At 40.0% G+C, this 16,219-nt stretch overlaps 1 protein-coding gene across 1 annotated transcript; it reads right to left on the bottom strand.

Moving 5' to 3' along the window:
• Window positions 1-2,282: 2,282 nt before the first annotated feature.
• KRT28 (keratin 28) lies at window positions 2,283-10,664 on the bottom strand. The gene is made up of 8 exons (XM_090257360.1): window positions 10,215-10,664; window positions 9,675-9,757; window positions 8,775-8,931; window positions 6,528-6,689; window positions 6,323-6,448; window positions 3,421-3,638; window positions 2,694-2,749; window positions 2,283-2,425 (listed from the first exon to the last, which is right to left on the bottom strand). The coding sequence occupies exons 1-8, from the start codon at window positions 10,662-10,664 to the stop codon at window positions 2,283-2,285; spliced, it is 1,395 nt and encodes a 464-aa protein (XP_090113486.1).
• Between the last annotated feature and the right edge of the window lie 5,555 nt (window positions 10,665-16,219).

Below are 16,219 nucleotides of genomic sequence, written 5' to 3' on the forward strand. Positions count from 1 at the left end.
CTGAGCTTCTAAATTGAAAGAGACCACCAAGGACCAGGGGTAATAAATAAAAAAGAACCACAGCAAGGAACCTGTGCAGGATATTTCAGATAACCCCGAAGAAAAAGAGAATACTTGGAAGTGTCAGAAGAAAAGACAAAACAGATCCATTGATGGAGAAATTAGAAAGGCTCTGAACTTCTCAACAGGTCTGGAAGCCGTAATTCCTCTGAAGAACGCCTTCAAAATTCTAACTGAAAATACTGTCCAAACTAAAATTCTCTATTTTGACAATTCATCATGAGTGAAGGTAAAATGAAAATACTTTCAGAGTAGAAAGCTCTCAGAAAATTTACCTCCTGTGTCCACTTTGTCAGGAAACCACTAGAGGAAAAACGAACAAGAAAAAGGAAGGCTTAGAATCCAAGAAACGGGCTCCCAAAAGGCCAGGCTTTCCATTCAAATGAAACTTGCTTCGAATGCAGAAAGAAGGCAATGGTGTTCTAAGAAGCATGCATGATCAAGAAACCCTATTCTATACTTACTTGGGTTACACTCCTGTATTAGCCAACCACTTCTGAAAACAATGATATAGAAAGACAGGGCAACCCACAGTTTCCTTTCTTCACTTTTCTTACTCATCAGTAAGCCAATGGTGGGGAGTATTGGTAGACTGTGAGCATATAAAGAAGTGAAATGAGAACAGTTTGGTGTGATGCTCCCACTGCTTTGGTAAGAACAAAATACATATGCATGTATGAGCTACAAATTATGAATAGTATAACTTCAGTACAGAAATTTAATGGTCTTATCTTTGGATTTAAAACTGGCACTGCACAATATAAAAATCGTTGAATGTATGCCAGTAATTTACATTTTTAATTTTTATTTACTTAGCCTGATACTAAATGGCAACTCCCCTTCCCCCCAAAGAAACCACGACAAGTTGAGAGTATGAATGCAGAAGAAAAAAACTATATTTAAGTGCCTTTAACAAAGATTTTTCTTGATTTTTGAACAAGAGACTCCACATTTTCATTTTCGCATTGAGCCCTGTAAATTATGGGGCTGGCTCTGTGCACTGTACGTTTGGGAGCTTGTTTCCCCATGAATTTCTAGTAGCTGCTTCATTTGATGACTTCTGGCTCAAGATTTTGTGACTGTCTCATCTGTTTCCACTTCTCTGAACTCCCATGCAACCGCCGGGTTGTTGGGTAGAACTCCTGCCCTCGCTGGAGCTTCTCTTTAGAATCAGGTCATATATTAGAGAACTAAGGACAGCTGCTCTCCTTTGAGTTAGAGAATTTCATATTTCTTGGATACCCCTACCATACATTTTGATCCTGACACAGAGACACAATAACAATAACATTCATCAACATCATGAGATTTTATGTTCTAGAACAGGTGTTGGGGCATTGAGTCTGGTTTGCCATCTATTTTTGTGCAACCCATGAGCCAAGAATGGTTTTGCATTTTTAAGTGGCTGAAAAATATCAAAAGAAAAACAATATTTTATGACATGTCAAAATTATTTGCAATTCAAATTTGTGTCCATAAATAAAGTTTTATTGAACCCAATCATGCTCACTTGTTTGTTGATAGTCCATGGCTGCTTTCTGCTATAATGGTTGAGTAGTTGAAATAGAGACCTATGGCCTCCATAGCTTGAAATATTTACTATCGGGGCCTTGACAAAAAAAAAAATAAATAAATAAATAAAAGAGACTGCCAGTCTTTGCTTTAGAAAAAATTCATTAACACGAGGGTCATTGCTGTGGATCTTTCCAGAGCTAATCCTAATTATAGCGAAAATAGTATCCTGTGAAGTATCTAGATCTCCAGAAGAGTCTGAGATAGGATCATTGGTAAAAATACCAGAAATACGCCATCTAGAGGTAGATATTTCAATCATAAGAGAATTTCTGAACTTTTCCAGGTTATTTGCCGGTGCAAAAATGGTGAGATTTAAAGATTATGCCTACTGAATGTTTAATATTTAAATGTCACATGGCACTGAGTATCATTCAAAATTAAAATATAATCCATAAATGGTTCCGACTCATACATAAAAAATAGATTGCAAATAATTACTCATTAGTCATGAGTGAATGGAAATAAGTGTACATCAACGTTTTTATTTATTTGAAAATAAACACCTTTCTTCCTGTAAAAGGTAACTAAGGAAATAGTTTATTTTTTGCTAAGGAACTTAACTTTAAGGGTAGAAAGTATTTTTATTATCTCCTTGATATTTAGAATAATGCAGTTGTGCAGGGTCCTTCTTTTCTCAAAAATGACAGCTAGAAAGAAAATCTTTGTTCTGTCTTGCCATTGGTCACTTTAGATGCCTTTTCTTCAATGGATTGAATCCTTGATGAAAGGACTTTACCACGTTGATCTATCTCTTCAACCACTGTCTTTACCAGCGTAGTTTTGGATAAATCTAGAAATAAAACATGTGAATACAGATATTCAACCTAAAAGATTACATAACAAAGAATTCAACCACTGGCTGCAATATAATATATTATGTATATTTTTGGAGAGGGAGTAAGTACAGATTTATAATACTAGTTTGGAACAGTCTAAGCATTCAGAATAGTATTTTAAGTTGCAAGCTAACCACTTCAGTTAAAATTGTTTAAATACAGACTGTTGCCATAGTGTATGTTGCCATTTGCTGCAATAGAAATAGAACTAGACTTTATTACCTTTAGATAAATTCCCTGAGCTTCCTGATCCAAAGCCTTTTGATTTGGAGCAGGAGCTGCAATTAACAAACAAACAAACAAACAAAAAACAAAACCCAGTTTATTTTTAAAAATATTTTTGTTTATCACATGAGAAATATTTTTTGAATTGATAGGTGAACATGAACTCAAGTGAACTTTGTGTGCCAGAAACAGATGTTAGTTTTTTATAAAGGAAAATAGAATTGGGGGGTGGGGGGGACAGGAGCTGAAAGCAATTAAATGTTATCTAAAGAGAAGATATATGTTGTTTCCATTTGATTTTTTAAACTCATGAATTTAAAACTTAGGGTCGATCTATATCTGGTTGGTCTATCTATCTACCTATCTATCTATCTCCTGGGGGTTTGTGCAGAGAACGTTTATTTCAGGGCAGCAGTGATGTTAGGAATGAAACGAAAGATGGATAAAACCTGGAGAGGGAGGTTGGGAGGATCTTGAAACCCATAGTGATTAACACGGATGATAAACTGGGGCATCTGCAGGCACACCTGGGGTCACCTAAGGCAGATGAGGAAGAGGCTGTGGTGTACACTACATGGAAAAGATGGCTGCAGAGGCAGGAGAGGAACATGCTTTTCTGCTGTGGGAATAAAGAGGAAAAGGCCTGGAGGCATGGGGGGTGAGTGGGCACCCTGTGGTTGTGGTTCCAGGTAGAAAAACAGGACTTTCAAGTGGGGTTACTTACTTTCCATCTCCATCGAGCAGGCGGCAGTAGGTCTCGATTTCTTTCTCCAGGTGGACCTTGATGTCCAGGAGCTGCTCGTACTCCAGTTTCTGGCCCTCGGTCTCGGTTCTGACCTGGTGCAGCTGCTCCTCCAGGGCCCCGATCTGAGCCTGGATCTGGGCCAGCTGCGCACAGTAGTTGCCTTCTGTCTCCATCAAGGAGCACTCCAGGGAGTGTTTCTGAGGACAAAAGAGATGTCACAGCAAGGGATGAAGCCACTTTGAGGACTATGCAGACCAGTGTTCCCCAGCAAAAAGCAGTACTGCTCCTTAGGCGAGTTTTGGAAATTTGTGGGGCTTGTCACAATAAAATGGGAGGTGGAGAGGGAGTGGAAGTGACTGGTGTTTATTGGATGTGGGGGAGGGGTAGGCATGTTAGATAACCAGGCGTGAGATAAATGGCCTTTTTGCCCTAAGACTTTTGATCGTTTCAATGAACATTCATGATATTTAGGTAATATTTCCTGTTATGACCAACCTATGTATTAGAACACTTTTTGGAGGTAGCACAATAAGAAAGCAATATTGGAAATCTTATATTTTGAAATTACATATTTACTTTTGGGTTGCCTATTGGTTTTCAAACTTATTCTACTACTGTCCTCAAAGATCTACCCCACCACCGTTCCAAGGGCTCTGTACTGTGTTTCTTTTTCTAATCAGTCCTTGATTTTCTCTGGTCAATCAAAGGCCTTTTCTTAAGCTGAGACTGAAATAATGTTTTTATAGGGGTGGGATTTCAAGACAAGAGGTATATTTAATAACACAGTGCAGGTCATTATTTCAACACTACTTCTATGACTATTATACCTCCTCATTTCTACTTCTATAGCCTGTAATTTGTCTTGTCATGTGATCCCTACTTCAATTAAAGTAATTTTCCTCTTTCCCTTATCATATATAAATACATTGGGTGCTTATTATTTCTTCTGATATTAGTTATTATCCAAGTGTCCACCCCCTCCCCATTCCACTCTTTTATTTTCCTTTTCATCTTGCATGAAACAATTAATGATTGTTTAAAATAAAACTTTATCAAAAAAATGTGTAAGCTCTGTCTCTTTCATTGCATATTCTAGGGTAGTTGGGCCAGAGTATTTGCATATTAAATAATTTTATTTTACAATACATTTATTTCTCCTTTTTATTGCAGTTACAGCATTGTACTTGTTTAAAGTAAATTTCATGTGATTGCTAAATATATTATCTATTGACTTCATTCTAAGACTGTAAAGACATTGGGTCTGACAGGCTGATGGGCACACTACATGGGTGGTACTGGGCTCTCCAGGTGCAAAGATGTGGAAGGTGACCAGGATGGTAATGGGGAGGGTGAGGCAAGAAGTGGCAAGGTCTCAGTGAGGTGTGTGTTCGGCTATTCAAAACTTTAATTTCCTTGATGATGTGTCTTCATATGGTATTCCTTTTTAAGGTTATTAATTCTCTCTTAAATGAGAGGGGACAACATCTCTACCCCACAGCCTTCTGCTGTATATGTTGGCTTGCAGGTGAGGAAGGAGGACAAGATGAACTTGGAAGTTGGTATACTTTAGAAAGCATATGAAACCTTTAACCATTTAGACAACTTCCAACTTACACATGATTTGTGTGTGAAACTACAGAGATCATGCTTAGAATTTGCATATGACAAAAAAGTCTCAGGTATGCAAATTAGGTTCTATGCCACCATTATTCTATAATTCATTTATCTTGTTTGTTAAAAAGGTTTTTTTTCGTTGTGGATTACCCCATGAGCCCAAACTACAGTACCATACTGGCTGCATAGATTATTTTCAAACATCATTGTTTTTATGTGAAAATGCTTAAATTCTGATCTGGGAAAGCAGGAATTTATTCGCTTACACACACCTCAAAAATGAGAGTGGGGGTTCGTACTCAGGGCACAGCAGCAGGAAGAGGTCCTCAGGGTTCTAGTTGTAGGAAAGAAGAGAATGGGGAAGAGAGGAGGGTTCCTGGAGCTCAAAGTGGCCAGGAGGGTCTCGGGTACCAGCCATCAGTGGCGACGAGGGTGAAAAGAGGGGTGTGCTGGTTAAGTTGGGGTTATTCAGTGGTAAAGTAAGTCTCCAGTCTAAATGCTATAAGCACTGCACATTTTCAGGGTGGCTAAGTCAAAATAATCTTATTGTTTTGAGTCATCTTTCTTTCTCAGCTCACCGAACTTATTTGTATAATGGTGGCTCTTTCTTTGTGTTACAGCCTCTGACAGGGAGCCCCCAGGCCACATGGGTGCCATAATTCTCAAAACCAAGGCTTTTGGGTGCTTCCAGCTGACACTCCAGACAGCAAGCTGGTTTTCGTGTTGGGTTGCCTCCAGGGGCAGCCTCTGAAGTAATTGGCCCCGGCTCTGTGAGGCGTGCAGGGTTGGGACCTCTGTCCTGGATACTGTGGTTAGCAAAGGCTAACAGAATTCATGCAAAATCAGAGATGTGTCCTCTTTTTCTCTGCCTGGCGAAAAGCACAATGTGGCTTTTCAAGGACTTCCATCAATACTAGGAGAGGCTGATGACACTAGCTCTGCCTTGCCTGGTCGCCTGATGGTCGCCTGCCCCTTCATTTTCAGGGGGAGCAAAACAGTCCCCTGCTTGCTGTCCAGGGCTGAGATGAACTGCCCGAGGAAGGAACTAGTTCATGAAACGGGCACTGAGCACCCTCCAGGAAAGAAATCCTTCGTGACCTTAGGGAAGAAGAAGGCTCTGTCTGTCTCTCTGAGTGTCTCAGTGCCTGTCTTTCCTGCTCTCTCCGTGACGTGTTGGTAGGTAAAGCTATATAACAGGGAAAACGGAAGGGTTTCAGTTAGACTTGATCGAATCACAAAGTCCAGGCTGACCTGCGCTGTCACCTACCATTGCCAGGAGGGACTGCAGCTCTATCTCCACGGTCTGCAGACTGCGTTTCATTTCCGTCAGCTGGGTCCTGGCCGAGGTGGCTGCGCCTGCATCCTCGGAGATCTGTTGCTGCAGCGTAGCGCTCTGGAAGGCCGGGTGCAAAGGGGTTAACCAAGTCTGTACCCTCCGAGAGGTGTGGGCAGGGCTGGTTTGGGGCCCTCACCTTCTCGTTGAACCAGGCCTCCGCATCCCGGCGGTTCTGCTCAGCTAGGGCTTCGTACTCAGCCCGCATGTTGTTCAGCAGAACCGTGAGGTCCACGCCCGGCGCCGCGTTCATCTCCACGTTCACGTTGCCCCCAGCGGCGCACTGCAGAGCTTTCATCTCCTGGAGGGGAAGGTGAGCCTGTCTTTAGGGGCCATTTATGGTCACCTGCAGTCTACAGTTTGAGCACAGTTTGTCTAAGCGTTGCTTTATGTCTCAAGAGTTGCGGTTTAAATTCCAGTGTAGGTGTAATTAAAGATATAAGATCTTTAAAAGGGACTTATTCGATCCGTAGTCATGCCAATCATCTATTGAATTCATAATGTTTTCAAAAGTATTTTATTTATTTATTTTTAGAGAGAGGGGAAGGGAGAAAGAAAGAGGAAGAGAAACATCAATGTGTGGTTGCCTCTTGCACGCCACCACCTGGGGGCCTGGCCCGCACCCCAGGCCTGTGCCCTGACTGGGAATCGAACAGGTGAGAACTTGGTTCCCAGGCCGTGCTTAATCCACTGAGCCACACCAGCCAGGTCATAATCTATTAATTAAAGCAACCACAACTAGCACCACCACAAAGAGCCAGCAACTCCAGAGAAGTGTTTTATTCTTTGAAATGAGAAGGGGATACAAAGACCAGAGAGTTATTAGGCACATAATTATTGACTACATGTCAGAGAGCTTTTTCATGGATATGAATAAAGCAGTGGAAAAAAATGTGAAAAAAAAAAAAATCCCTGTCCTAAAGGAACTCTCATATGAAGGACAAGAGTTATCCTTTATTAGTGCTTGTGAATGCCAGGCACTGTTTTAAGCAGTTTACATGCCTTAACTCATTCAAGTATTTTAACATCTTTATGTGGTATGTGCTATTATTAGACTTATTTGACAGATTAGGAAACTGAGGTGCAGGGAGGTAAAGTAATCACCCAAGATTCTTAGTACTTGAAAGGGCTGGGATTTGAACACTCCAGGATCTGAACATGGTACTTACTCTGGCTCCAGAGTGTCTGCTCTTAGTAACTACACTCTATTGCTTCTCTGTCCTAGGACACGTCCTAGTCTGAATCACTAAATAGTCTGACCTAGTCAAAGAATAGATTTCTGGACAAATCAGTCTATGAGCAACGTGAACTTAGTTCTTTAGGTAGCTGACCCTTTTTCATTAGTAATAGCTTTTGACAGGTTGCTATCTCTGCTTTCTTAAATCATCTTTTTATGACCTTAGACCAGTGGCTTTCCAGTATCCAACAAGAACAAACAATTTACATTGCCCAAGGAGACCACTGATAACTTCAAGTTATTTTCATATTTGGGGGGTGTTGTGTAAGATTCACGTGAAGAAAAATTTTAATTGCCATCCAAAATTAACTTGCTTGAAGTTATCCTAAGGACACTGGTCACTGGCGAGTGTGGTAGATATGATATTCTCAGGGGATGTTGAGATATGAATGGCTCTTTGTTCCCACCCTCAGTGCATTCAGAGGTACCTTCTTTTGGTTTGTATGTCTTTAAGAGGGACAATGAATCCTGCTATGATCCTGACCCTATCTAAGCACCCACAACTGGCTGGCTGCTATGGCTGCCCTTTCTGTGCCTGATGTCACACTCTGCAATGCATGGATTTGTTTTCACTCTCCTGCTGATATTGTGATGGCTCAACTCTTTCACCTCCCTGTTCTGGGACACTCTGCTCTTCCTGTTTCTCCTTTATTTTAAAATTTCCTTTCGAAGTGTTCCTCCTCCTCCCTCTTCCATAAGTTTCTCCTCTGGGGAAGTAGATTTGGTATTTTAGCCTTTTCTAATCAATGACAGGGCATGTCCCATCATAGGTTGTTTTCTGAAAATTTGTCATCTATGGTTTTGGAGACTTTTGTAATTGCTTTTGGGATAGTAATTTTTTGGGGACAGGGGTTGAAATTGCCTGGTGTTCCGTGTCAAATAATGGAGTTATTGCACAGGGTTCAATGGTAAAATAAACCCAGGCTCATTAAGGAGAGGAAACATTGACAGATAGAATTAATTATATTTATTACCTTGGGGGATAAAATTAGGAAGGCAGAGTGAGAGAAATAAAATTCTTTCTTTATATGCCTCGGCATTGTTTGAATTATTCTAATGAGAATGAATTACTAGTATAAGTTAATTGTCCCCCCAAAGTATTTAAAATGTATAGAATTGTGATGTGAGTAGAAGTAAAGCTTCTCCTACCTCTTCATGGTTCTTCTTGAGATACGTCATCTCTTCACTCAGGGATTCATACCGCAGCTCCTGGTCAGTCCTGCAGAGCGTCAGTTCATCAAGAACTCGCCTTAGCCCATTGATGTCAGCCTCTGCATTTTGGTGAAGGGCGAGCTCATTTTCATACCTTGAGAAGCATTAAGTAAACATCAGCACAAGTGAGACTACCTCAAGAGATGAAACACGAAAACCTCAATTGCTTTCATTGAAAGTTAGAAATTGAATTAAGTATCCAGAGAGAGCCATTCTTCACTCCTCTCACCCAAATTCTGTGAAGGATAAGCCACAGATACTTAACCACACAAATTCCAACGGCATATCCCAATTAAATAAAACATAACATTTCAGAATTTTATCTTAGTTAATATTTTTACTTAGTCAACAAATGTTCACAGACATCTTTGTTCTTGGCACCATTGTAGGCAGGGATAGAAATACAATGATATTTTTGTCCCAACAATGTAATAAATGTGTATAAGTTATGAATATAGCTGATTGAAGTATTATAACATGTTTTGTATCATATTATAGTTTTATAGCATGCATTACTTCTTTTAATCTTTTAGATTGTACGTTTTTAAAAATTTATTGATTTTTAGAGAGGGAAGTGGGGGGGGAGAGAGATTGATTGTTGTTGCACTTATTTATGCATTCATCAGTTGATTCTTTGATTCTTCTATGTGCCCTGATCTGGGATAAAATCCACAACCTTTGTGTATTGGGATGATGCTCTAGCCAGCTAAGCTACCTGTCCAGGGCTAACCTCTTAGGTTGTACTTTATTCTACGTGGGATGAAATCGAAATTCTTAGTTAACAAAGTAAATAGATAGGAAGCTTTTTCTAGAGTGTGATTATTTTCTATCACTTACTTTAGTCGGAAGTCATCAGCAGCCAGCCTGGCATTATCAATCTGCAGAATGACATTAGCATTAGCAGCTGTGGAAGAGATAACCTAGAAGAAATCAAAAGGGAGAATACAACAAATAAGTTGCTTTTATAATTTATTATTTTAGGAGATATGAAATGTTACACAATTAAGCTTTTTGCATAAAAGTCTGACTTTCATAAGTGACAACCAAAATGTTTAAAATTTACTTTTAAAAAGTTACAGGTACAGTTTATTTTTTCTCAGACTCATATAACTTTAGAACATAATACTTTCTTATCAATGAATATACTTCAAAATAACCAATAATGGAATTATTAACATTTTGCTACATTGAAATTCATGAAAAAAGTGCCTATTTTTGACTAACAGGAAGAATTATTAGCACAATAAATAATAAATAAATGCAATATAAATTACAGATAGCGGTTATGAAGCATTTCCTTGTGGTAGTTCTCTGTCTTTTGTGAAGTAATTCTTAGTTTTAAACACTTTGAATAGTTTAAAGTTTTTGACTTCTCACCTGATTCTTAAGATCTTCGATTGTTAGGTGATATCTGCTATAGTCATGATCAAGTCCACGGCAAGATCCAGGCCCATATTTTTCATACCAACCCTTGATTTTTCTCTCTAGTTCAGCATTTGCCTCCTCCAGAGCACGCACGTTATCCAGATAGGATGCCAAGCGGTCATTAAGATTCTGCATGGTCACCTTCTCATTCCCAGAGAGGAGTCCCCCTTCACTTCCAGCAAAGCTGGCACAAACAGCATTTCCAAAGGCACCACCAGCATGGTTTCCACCAGGAGCACTGCCCAAGCCCCCTCCCAAGGCACAGGAAAATCCACTTCCAGCAACAGAGCTGCCACACGCATTGCTGCCTGCAAAGCCTGCACCTCCACTGGATGGTCTGACAGATCCACTTCCAGATCGCAAGCAAATGAGCCTGGACCCACTAGAAAACCGGAGAGACATGGTAGTATGAGAAACGTTCACCTTGTCTGTGGATAGCTGTAACTTCAAAGGAGAACAGAATATTGTGCACTGATGATTTCTTTGGGCTTTTATACACAATGATTGGGATGTTTCTATTTGAGTTATGCATGCCAAAGAAAAATGGCATGATTCAGATTAGCATGAAATTATGTGTAATTGGGTGATTTAAAAAAATTAATGTCTAACATCCCTGACTGTTGCTTTGGGGTGTTTGTTATCTTAAATATAATAAGGTTCATTCTATATTAAGTTCATTATTTTAATTTTAACTTCTAATTTTGAGTGAGTAATCCTTTACTTTCATCTTGACCCTAGGACTATCCCGTCATTATCTGGCACAGGGTATTATAAGGTTTTTAAAGTTAAGTAAGACTGTAATAGGGTACTATCAGCTACAGCAGAGTCTTAATTACCAGAAAGGTATGTAAAGAACCATTAACAACAGAAACAGATATTTCATCCCATTAGAGCAAAAAAAAAAATGTGTTAGTTTAAAAATATGATTCTGAGCTTACAGGCCTGTGCAAAATTCTACAAGTGGCCACAACTGGTCACCTTATTCACTATGACACAGGCTGTGGTCAGGGATTTAAAAATAAGGCAGCAGCCATTAAGGAGGAGAGAGTCATGGAGTTTAAAGGACAAGAGAAGTACCTCACCAGCTGGCCATAAGGTCGGGTGGGTAAGAAGTTGCCACGTGGTTCTGGATTAAGAGCTGAAAAACACCGTGACACAGGTAAAATCTCTCCAATCATGCACGAATGATTGGGAGCTGCTGGTAAAGCTGAACTGTGTCTGGGAAATACAAAGCCACAGACTTCTATTTTCCTATAGGGAAACGGTACCTCTGACTTTTCTGTTCAGAAACTAGCCTGGTTTGGCAGGGGAAGGCAGAACTATGTGTTCTGGAGTGTTTTAAAGGAAGTGAGACTTAATGGCAGAAATACGCCATTAATCTAAATCTGTATTACCTTTAAATAAACAATTCCTTTCCTTTTCACTGAAAAAAAAATAATAAAAATATGATTCTGGTAACCTCTTTGGTCTTACCAGGATTATAACATCTATTAATTACTTTGAACAATAGTGTAAATATTGACTGATTCCTTTATTTAACATGTATAGCTACGGTGTCTGGTGTTCAATGCTAAATGCAAAAGTAAACACATGATGCTAAATAAGTACAGAGTTGAAAAAGGTATGTTTACAATTTTTAAGACAGGGGCTGGATCATGTTTAGCCATATGTACTAGTCTAAAGAGTTCAAATGAATCCTATGAAAAATCAGAGGACAACATATGAGGTTGAGATGAAAAAAAAAAAAAGGTCAATTACAAGGTTAGAACAATAGTCCAACTGGGAAATACAAAGGCAATGAGATGGAAAGAAGATGAAGTTGGGAGGATATGGTAATTGATTGAATTTGGAGAATAAAGAAGAGTTGGGGATGACTCTTAGGCAATTGATTTCAGCTGCTGGGATCCCAACTATTAACTGAGATAAGGAATATAGGAGGATGATGATATAGAGCTTAGTTTTTGATCAGTTGAATTTGAGAGGTTGGTGGAATGTCTTGGATGGAGATGACTAATAAGAAGTGTAAATGTTTAGAGTAAGTACATGGAACTGAAAAAAAAATCCTGACTAGCAATGAGTGAAATGATTGTCAGGGATAATTGAGGGCCCAGATTTCATTTCTAATGATATTCAAAAAGAATAAAGATGATGATCAAGCTTATGTATATTTTGGGATTTGAAGGCAGGTTCAGAAGAAGGAAAAAGTAGCAAAGAAGTTTCTGGTGTCCTTGAAAAAATAGTTGAAGTGTTGAACCACATGGTCATATACAAAGAAGGAAGTCAGACTAGAGGGACAGATATGCTAAGGAAGAAGATATGCCAAGTTTGAGGCATTGGCATCTTTTTGTGGCCATGGAGCAAGCAGAGTGTGAGCAGGAGATTGGTGGAGGTGAAGGAAATTAAAGTTGGACAATGGAAGCAAGTTTAGAGTTTATAAGTAGGCACAACTCCAGACAAAGTTCAATCAATAGCCATGTGGACGGGGCCCACCAGTCACTGGAATAAGAAGTGAGACATTGACTTACCTAAGTCACTGGAGTAGGCAGTTAGGGCTATTAGATAATGGATGTTAAATGATGGTAGGAAATGGGACATCAGTGGATGTTCTTGAGTAATGAAAGGGTGTGGTGGGGGGCAATTGAATGTCATGACCCTCAAAAAGAGAATTTGAGGTTAGGCATTAAATCACAGAAAGGTGGATGGAGCATTGGGGATCTAGACAATACAGATTCTGCCTCAAAGGCTGTATATTAGGTATGTGGGTGTGGAGTGGGAGAGGAAACGAGGGAAAGGGGAGGTGGAGGAGGGGACAATTGTGAGGAACGCTCACAATAAGGCACCAGAACGCAGGACTTCAGCAGTGAAGTGAGGCATTTATTCACGAGTCTGCAGAAATGGGTGTGCTGCCAGCGGCAGGCACACCATTGTCAAGACAGACAGGGGTGTTTAAGCCCTTACACAGGGTGCTCTCCCCTATCTCCCTGTTGGCTGGGTATTCCAGAGTTACATTCTAAGCACGAGGTGTCTAAAACTGACAGGTTCCACTGAGTCACCATGGTGGTCAGCTCCAGAGTCCAGGATGTAGGTGAAACAACAATGCCCTCTGGTTAGGGATGGCTGCTGTGGGAACAGAAAGTCCAGGAGATTTATGGCCCTCGCTCCTGGGAAATGCTCAAGCGGGGGAGAAACCGGGTCCTAGTGGGGTGCTGGCGGCTATACTTCAGTTGCCTCTGAGTGTAGGGAGCTCATGGTCAGGTACATGGCCAGTGATGGATACTCTGTTTTAGCACAGGTGTTGGCTCAGATCTGGCGAGACGGCAGGCCATGTTTGTTTCATGGTTGCCTAACTCGAGTTCCATCTGGGGCATAGAACTCTGGGAGCAGGTGACAGCTAGCTCGGGAGGGGTGCTTAGTAATTTTCTACTTTAAGTTTGAGAGGCACTTTGTTCTTTTTCTACTTATTACACAATGAAGGATGAAGAAAAGGGAGAGGAGATAAGAGAGGGAAGGGATGTAGGAGGAGACATAGGGGTGGGGAGAAAGGAAGATGACTGGAGACAGGGGATGGATGATCGGTTTCCCATAGAAAAGTTGCTAGGTCAGTTCAGGAGAAAAGCACATTAACTGGTTAATGACATTAAAAAATACCTTTTAAATTGAACCCAGAGAGGCTTGCAGAAAAGGTTGTGAAAATGCGGATAAGAGTTTCCACTAGGTAAGCTTGTTGAGACACTAAAGGAGATCACGCTTAGCAGTGTCTAGCAAATGAAAACTGTCACTGGAGGGCAGACATTACTATTATTGGTGTGATTGTGTTACAAACTGGGTGTGTGCATGTAGTGGGGTCTGGGAAGGTCATGCTGAGAAGGAAGGTGAGGTGAGCAAAGAGAAGTGACCTGAGAAACCTCCTCTTGAAGCAGAGGTGTGGAGGTGACGCAGGTGGAGGGGTAGGAGGGACTTGGTTGGACTTGACTGGTTTCAGGTTCTGTGGTGAAGTCAGGTATAAAGTTTTTTTGTCACCAGAACAGTCTGGGTGTCTCCTGGAACTGTGTTGGCACAAGCAGTCTGAAGCCTGATCAGCTGGTACTTGTCACCTCCATCAGTGTGGCCTTTAAATGCTGCTTCTGGGCAAAGTTGTAAGATCTTTTTATTGCTGCAAAGAGCCTTAGATATTGCCTAATTCCACCCCTTTATTTGGAAGGTGAGGCAACGGAGACCAAAAAACATAAAACAAGTTGTTCGGAGTCACCAGGCACATGCCAGGTGAAGACCTGGCATAATGTTCAAGATGGCCTTGAGATTCCGGCACCATGAGCATAGTTTAGATACACTCTAAATGAGCCATACCAATACAAATACCTACTTGAAATGTTGTAACCAATAGTGTTAACATATTGCATAAATTATAAAATCATTCTTCTAATTGTTATTGACTTATTGAATCAAAATATTAAATAATTGGAATATTATAAAAGGAATTATAAATCTCTTCAGTGCCTGATTAACTGTAAATAATAATAATTAGACAAGTATGGTTGTGACATGTCTATATCCTGCATCTGTGAAGGAAATATTTCCAAAAGAACATTGTGACAAAAAAGGAAAGAAGCATAAGTTTAGGTAAGTGGTTTCTCCTCAGTCAATGTCACAGCCGGCAATCCTACATTAACTACACTTGCCCCTGTCCTCCTATTTCCACCAGGGGGCAGTGCTCACCTTTAAATAGATGTGGCTCAGGTTCTGAACCTCTGCTTTGTTTGGCCTGAACTAGAAATTATTAAGCACCCGGTCAGAAGCGACCTCAATATCGATTTTTCCAAAGTGCCAGAGCACAATGAGTATAAAGACAAGATTTCCTTAGATTTATACGGTGCTTGATGGCTTCCTAAGTGATTTCTTGTGCATGATCTAATTTGAACCTTACAATGAATCCGGGAATTAGGAAGAGAGGTTTCTTTCCTTTGATTTAAGATGAGGAAACTTATGCTTCTTATTACAATTTATTTTTAAAAATAAAACTTGTAACAACATAAATGAAACTTCAGTGAGTACCAACTATGCGCCAGGCACTGTACTAGTAGCAGGGACTACAAAGGGAAAGAAAACAGTTGCTTCCCAAGCTCTTATTGTAGATGCTGCTGCTGTAAAGGTGGCCCTGATTTCAATTCTCTTTGACCCAGAAGTGCTATCGTTGAATCATATGGTAATTCTATTTTTAATATTTTTAAGAAACCATCGTACTGTTTTCTATAGCCGTTGTACCATTTTACATCCCCACCAACAGGGCACAAGAATTCCAATTTCTCCATATCCTTGCCAACACTTGCTATTTCTTATTTTTTTATAGTAATTATACTAATGGGTGTGAGGTGGTATCTCATTGTAGCTTTGACTTTTCCCTAATGATACTGAGCATCTTTTCACATGCTATTGGCAATAGCCCATTTGCTTTTATTTTTACAACAACTTTTGTTCAATCTATTGAGATGCATTTTGGTGCGATTTTTTTTCTAGTCTTACCTTCAAATTTCTTACTTCATAAAACCTTAAAGAGGCTTTATAGATCTAAACTTTTAATGAATTCTTCTTCCAAAGGGGTCATTAGCTTGGTCATAGTTCAGCTAACTATTGAACCCGTTTGTCCATGCTTTTCAGGCATTTCTCCTGATGTAACTTATTCAGAACAGGAAAAGTTTATTAAAAGCTTAACCATGTAATTTTTTTCCTCGTTAAAAGTTCTGAAGAGCAAAGCTATTTTCACAGCACTACCCAAATTCTTCTTTCCTTGAGGTCACATCCAATGTTTATACCAATTAACAATAATTCCTTCCTTTTCTAACTGGTACTAGACTGGAAAGATATCTGAGTATTGATATGTGATGGTGGTGTGTTTGTATCTATAGACACTGAGGATCAATGTGACAACTCAGAGTCCTTCCTCCTTTGGCATGGCTTTC

Source organism: Furipterus horrens, unplaced genomic scaffold (assembly GCF_987537825.1).
Source record: "Furipterus horrens unplaced genomic scaffold, mFurHor1.1.pri manual_scaffold_11, whole genome shotgun sequence".
Lineage (NCBI taxonomy): Eukaryota > Metazoa > Chordata > Mammalia > Chiroptera > Furipteridae > Furipterus > Furipterus horrens.

What these genes read in the sequence shown, in the direction of transcription:
- KRT28 (XM_090257360.1), bottom strand. Translation starts at nt 10,664, where the DNA reads ATGTCTCTCCGGTTTTCTAGTGGGTCCAGGCTCATTTGCTTGCGATCT. An exon ending in AGGCCTGGTTCAACGAGAAG is followed by an intron (nt 6,449 to 6,527) that starts GTGAGGGCCCCA and finishes CCGGCCTTCCAG; the next exon opens with AGCGCTACGCTGCAGCAACA. An exon ending in CTGCTCGATGGAGATGGAAA is followed by an intron (nt 2,750 to 3,420) that starts GTAAGTAACCCC and finishes TGTTAATTGCAG; the next exon opens with CTCCTGCTCCAAATCAAAAG.